Source organism: Hydractinia symbiolongicarpus, chromosome 6 (assembly GCF_029227915.1).
Source record: "Hydractinia symbiolongicarpus strain clone_291-10 chromosome 6, HSymV2.1, whole genome shotgun sequence".
NCBI lineage: Eukaryota > Metazoa > Cnidaria > Hydrozoa > Anthoathecata > Hydractiniidae > Hydractinia > Hydractinia symbiolongicarpus.
The window spans coordinates 12,697,016-12,703,619 of NC_079880.1; the positions used below are offsets into that span (position 1 = coordinate 12,697,016).

General features: G+C 33.9%; 1 protein-coding gene across 1 annotated transcript; it reads right to left on the reverse strand.

Annotated features, from left to right (window-relative positions):
- Positions 1-238: 238 nt before the first annotated feature.
- Positions 239-2,831, reverse strand: LOC130647038 (uncharacterized). Its single transcript, XM_057452752.1, has 4 exons — positions 2,672-2,831; positions 2,328-2,599; positions 1,436-1,517; positions 239-1,137 (listed from the first exon to the last, which is right to left on the reverse strand). The coding sequence occupies exons 1-4, from the start codon at positions 2,739-2,741 to the stop codon at positions 875-877; spliced, it is 687 nt and encodes a 228-aa protein (XP_057308735.1). The 5' UTR covers positions 2,742-2,831; the 3' UTR covers positions 239-874.
- Positions 2,832-6,604: the final 3,773 nt, after the last annotated feature.

Here is a 6,604-nt window from a genome sequence, read left to right on the forward strand (position 1 = left end):
ATATTCACTTCAATGCAACTGAGGCATTTTGTATCTTTTCTAACATGGGTAAGCGATAAGAGCATAAGAGAGGGTACTCATGAAGGAGATAGTGGCTGGGTTGGTACGCCATGACTCTTTTATATTTAAATTTCACTCGTTCACCTAGACAACTATCGATACTCTAGTTCTTGCGCACTTCAATAATCACGTTTGCTCATTGTTTTAAAGAAAACACACGGAAAAAACAAGAAAGGAATTGAAAAAAAAAGTTAACTGTGTTTTTTATTTAAAACTAATTTCTAATCGTTAGCTACATAACAAGTACTCCATATAAAAGTATTATAAAAATTTATGTAAAACATGCGCCATCTTGCTGCCGCGTCCCCTGAAATCTTCTGATCCTAATATATGAATAAGCAATGTGTTTTATTTTTCTCTCTTCTATGACTCTGGACCCTCATAAAGCCCCACTAACGGTCAATAATGATAACATTACCGATGCAATAAAATACGGGCACACAGGGATGACTCACAAATCGCAAATTGTACCCAGACTTTCCAGAGTTTGGATTCTACACCACTTTCCTCCTTCCTGCGATAAAATGTTAAATAAAAAATAGTAGTATACAGGTATTGTCAAGTTCTGACATGGGAACAAGGTTGAAATCACTCGACGCTCCTGGTTTATACATGTCAAATTAATTTCTTCATATTCTTCAAAAAATCAATGTTCTCAGGTAAAAATTAGTTAAAACTTAAATGATTCAACCCTTCCTAAACATTCTAACTTTCTAAAAACTCATTAAATAACAAATAGGAACAACTTCGTACAATTTGTATCTACAGTTATATGATCCGGAGTTCATACAACGTGATTTGGAGTAAAGCTTCGTCAATTGTATTCTTGTAATTTGGAATAGGGAAGCTTAGAGCTTGAGGTATATGGCGGTGGCGCTGTCGTTTGCATATTATTTGATGTATTTACAACCATGATGTTGGCTGGTGACATTGCTGGTGCCATGACAAATTGTGTTCGTTGACGACGACGATAACAACGACAGCAACACGAGATTAATGCAATCACCAGTGCGATTGCTCCAACTATGATAACAATTCTTATCGTTTGACTTTGTGAATACCACCACGCAAGAAATTCTAAAAAAGAGAACAAAATCTGTAAGTTGGCACAGCTACAATATTATTGCTTCAATTGGACGTCACAAGGCTAGAGTAAAGCATTGCTATTTGAGATCTTTGATCTTTAAGACGACAGAATTGGAAAACACTTAATTACAATGTACACAAGACAAATTCACTCTGAATAGCTTTGCACTATAGAAATATATTTTTCAAATTCGTCGTGTAAAGCATACCTAACCAAAATTTGTCGTGTAAGGCTAAGCATAACTAGCACTAGAAACTTGCTTTCTTGGCCTTTCTTTGAGTAACTTACCGTTGCAATCATTGTGTGCAACACGTTCGTCCATAACTGGTATTGTTGCTGTGAAAATGAGGGTCTTTACTCGTAGGTTGATCTAAAAAGTTAAAAAATTCTAAAATAATCCGGTGGTTCCATTACGTCAAGATATGTATCGTTGGCAACGAAATTAGGATGTTTAAGCTGTTGTTGATTTTAAAAAGAAATATTTAGGGTGTTATTAAGTCGGTAATTTCACGACGTCAGAAACCAATAATGAATTGCTATATAATTTGAGTCATTTGCATGCTTGGCTAGATATGTTAACGATGGCTATTGCAGGACAATAAAGCTTGGTCACACGCATCAAAATAATCAAAGTTCTTGACTGGCTGGCAAAACAAACAGATTTGTGAATGTCTCAGGATTCTGGGTAATTCTGGTACCAACTATGCCCACATGCTGCATTTACAAGTTTTAATCACTTTTTTGCGCCTTTTTTTGCGCCTCTTTTCGCCCTTTCTTACTCCTAGATTTGTGAGCTCCCCTCGAACTTTTTAGTTTACGCAAACTTATAAATTCCAGCATAGAGGAATGTTTGTTATTATTTTTTTTCATGGCCAAAAATACCATGAGGTTACAAGGAGAAATGTACTTTATTACTTCTGCATGTAAGCAGAGCTAAATAAGAAGAAACGCCGATGCCTCTTTATTAACCAAGTTGCCAATGCACGTACCTTTTCATGTACAACATTTTATAAACGACTTAATCTTTCAAAAAATAAAGGAAATAGTAAACAATAGCCAGACTAAAGGAAGTAAGTGAAGAAAAAAAAAGGACAAACAACAGGAATAATTAAAAAAAAAGTTCACAAAGCAGAACATGAAATATCAAGAAAAGGACAGACATTTAAGACATATAACATACCTTTATGTGTATGTTATCGTTAGAGTCATCTTTCAACTGAACATTAATGTACAGACCAGCCAGTCCACCAAGTGATGCTCCGGGGATTGGAATATCTGTTGAAGAGTCAAATTCTTTTTCATAACTAAGTTCTATCGCTTCAATGGTCAGTTCAATTTTAATTTTTGGTGGCTTGCAATTTACCAATGTTACACCAACACTTGTAGTTTTTCCATCAACTTCACTTTCGCATTTATAAGACAATCCATCTTGTGTGCAACCACCCAAAGTTTCTAAAAATAAAAAATATTCCGTTTATCATCCCATCTGTGTTTTTTTATCTGGTTCCTTCATAATATATATACCTTTAGCAACCACAAGTATTAAAACAACTTCACAACAAAATTTCCACACGTTCGCCATCTTAACATTCATGAAAAGCTGGCACAAAATAAAGGCGTATGGTTCATGCCACAAATTGTTCTATTATATTCTCAGAAGGGAACAATGGACGTCTGTGCTTATTGGTTTACACTTACAATTAAAAATTAAAAAATAATAATGGTCACTATACTACAGTTAAAATTAATACGTTAACGTAACACAAAGTAGACTTAAATTTCGTACCCAGGTTATATTTTACATACTGAATCAACCTCGTTTCCCGGACTTTTTGTCTCTTATTGGCGCTGCGCTTATTTATAGGTCTGACGAAGAAGATCCTTGATTGGTCGAGACTTTTCACCTAATTATGCGAAAGATAAAAAGTCACTCGGTCTGTGAAATATTCATGCTGAGATTAACTGTAAACAATAAAGATAGCCGACACTGTGCATACATGTTTTCAACCTCGTCCCCAGGGCTTGTTAGGCTTTTTATATTTGGACAAGGCCGTCCAAATATAAAAAGCCTAACAAGCCCTGGGGACGAGGTTGACATGTTTTGTATCATAGAAAAATATTTTGCCAAAAATATCTAGAATTTCAATTAGATTGAAGTACCTAGTTTACTCTTCACTTAGATGTACTTGTGGGTAGCTACATGCTGCTTACGATCAGATTAATAATAGCAACCAGCCATGACAATGCCTAGCTAGCTAAAACAAGCGTGTAAAAAGATAGGTACAGATAGATAGGTACTACTTTGTTAATTATTATTATTATTACTACTGAACATTAGAATATAAAGTAAGCGTAGCTAGCTACATAAACGAAAACACAGATAAGGGATTGCATGCATTTGCCATGCTGATTAAACAGATTTCACCCATTGCAGGAGATTATAAAGCTATATTATATATATAAATAGAGCTCGCTATATTAAATCACAAAACAATGTTCACAAAGATATTTAGCAATATTGATAAACTAATGACAGAAATTGTCAAGATTTGCTATAGCTTAAATATTACATCATAATTTATGCAGCTAATTAACTCTAAAATTTTTTAAATGTTAATAGCTTGAGAACAAAAAGAGTATTTTAAAGAAATTAAAAAGACTTGTTAACCAACATTTAGAGCTTTATAATATAAGCCCAACATAATTTTATACATTGGGTTCCCTTTAATATTTTTGTCGTTTTCCTTCATTGCATCACTAATTCCAAACAAGCTCTCATCTGCCTCAAACTTCCACTGTTCCAAGTTCAATACAGCAGCAGAAAAACAATTTCATTCAAGTATTCTACCTGACCATTTAGAATGGAATTTAGGTGTTGACCAAAACAATATTTTTTTCATTTTTAACTAGGAAAGGTCAGCAAGTAAATGAAAAATAATTGATTTTCCAATTCTACTAGGCAAAAGTGCCACCACATCATTGCCCTTAAACAAAAGCCTGGAAATATATAATTTGCTTTGGTTTCAGGCAAAATGTAAAATATATATACGCTTTAAAACATCAATATATACTTTAGAGTCATAACAACCTAAGTCTTCCCGGTACATTCTTTACTAAGAAGTTACGTTTCCACCGATCACAATAAAGTCCGGACCCTAATAATTAAATTGAAACTCGCTCACCAAAGACTAGGGAGCAAACCGGATAAACGAGACACGAGTGCATTAATTAGAAATCTGCGAAAATTACAGATTTTTTGCCAGCCTCTATCAGGGCCATGTTTGTCCCGCCGTCCAATATGCAAAAAGAGACAACAGGACCTGGTATCGAGGTTGGTACTGACTCACATTTGACGGATGATGGTATCCATCGATTGTGAATAATGATTTACTTTACACACGATATTTTAATAAGAGCTAGTTAAACCTGATGTGCAAATAACTTTAATTTGTTTTTTTTAATAGTATGAACACAACTTCTAAAAGCAGTCTCAATTTGTTCTATTCATGGAAAATTATTTTTGTTTTGGATCAAAAATTAAAATTGCTTTGTTTTTTACAATGCGGAACATGATGGTAATATTAAATAAAATTTTGATCTCATTACCGTTTTAGGCCGTAATATTTCATCGACAGGGACACCATTTTGAATTTTCGCAATGCACCTCGGGACAGCTGGTGCATCTGAGAACAAGATTACAGCCACTTTGGAACTTGGAAATTCATAATCGCTGGGCTGATGTAGCTCGCAACGCTCCTCGACAATATAAGAAAAATACGTATCCAAATGCCTATCCTAAGTTTTAATCTAAATGGGATTTGCATGTTGATAGGAAAAATTTAATTTTAAGAAGCAAATTGTTATATGATCAAAACAATAATGTAACTTATTTTCGTAGTAATCGAGGCAAGATACGTATGCGCTTGATAGCGCATGCTTTAATAGAACTTCCCACCCATTTTTACTCACAAGTCAATTTTATTCGTAGCTACGGGTTAGATGATTCACAGTGAAAAAATTCTGTCTAATGGTGAAAGTGTATCAAGAGGTTATTTTCGGTTGAACAAAGTGAATAAGAAAATAATGACATAAAAACGTCACATATGATGAACGAATTTATCATGTACGTGTTTTTATGTCATTGTTTGCTGTTGAAAAATGATATGATCTAAACATTCTAAATATGAAAGAACCTCTAATGTTAGCCAAAAGCCTAAGATAAAACAACGTTGTGACACAAGCAGATAAAACTGACTTTAAACTTTAAAAACTTAATATTTTGCGCAAAATCAAGTTTAATATCATAACAATTTATGCAGGTAACCTGTGTTCAGTCCCAATATTAATGCCACATATAATAGTATGCAAGTTAATAATACAAAACTGAATCGTCAGGTAAGGTAAGTAACACCGAAAAGTTTCGTATGTTTCATTGTGCATTTTTGTATGTTCTGGTATATAATAATTTTACTATGGCGAAGAAAACACTTTTAATCTCTTATAATAATACGCTAAGTGTGTCCGTCTGTCTGTGACAGGCAAAGTGGATGTGTTCATTTTCCTTTGATGTAGCCGAAATTTCCTTTCAAGTCTCCGAAGAAGTTATATCCATTTTGCTAGCAGGTTTACTTTGTTTACATCACGTGATCAAAATGGATCAACTTGATTTGCCGAAATAAATTTAACGGCTTTCTGTACAAAAATAGTGTCCCTCGACACCGAAAACAACAACAAAAAAAGAACGGTCCCTTCGTCTTGAAAAAAGTGCAAAAAGTAATTCAGAGAAAGAAAAGTCCAAGAAGTGAATTAAGAAGTGGTAGCTAGAGCTAGAAGTAAAGTAGTAAAGTTAGAATTAGAAAATAAAGGCTAGAGTTTGAAGTGGATTTAAAATCAATAATAGTAAGAACTTTGATGTTTTTAGACGTTTAGTTTTTATGTCACTGGAGCAAGCAGACTCGCATTTTCCAAGAAAAGCCTCAAATTCTTGAAGTTTTATATTTTGGCGCTTTTTTAAAAACAAACCTAGCCACCATATTTGTTTATGTTTTTGTTGCATAATTAATGTATCCCCTGGTGCGTAACTAATGTGTTTGTCCTAAAATTCAAAATGCTACATAAAGCTGTTAGCTGACTAACAAACGGAAAACTTTGGTTTGTTGAACTTACTGCTCACTGTTATGTTATTATTTTTACATTACTATTGTTTCTCTTTATATGTGTTTTACTAAGCATAAATAGCTAGCTTTAGTTTTAGCTAAGTGTTCCCAGGTTAAGTATATTTAACTGGGGGTCTTAGCTACTGTTAGCTAGCTAATGTTGGCCTCTCCAATGCCTGCGCTCCTCTCATCCCATGGCTAGCTCTAACCTATGACTTATATTGTTATTCCTTTTTTTTAATTATCTATAGCTACCTTAGTTTCCTTAACTTCTTTTCTTTTATGAGCACGATACGAAATC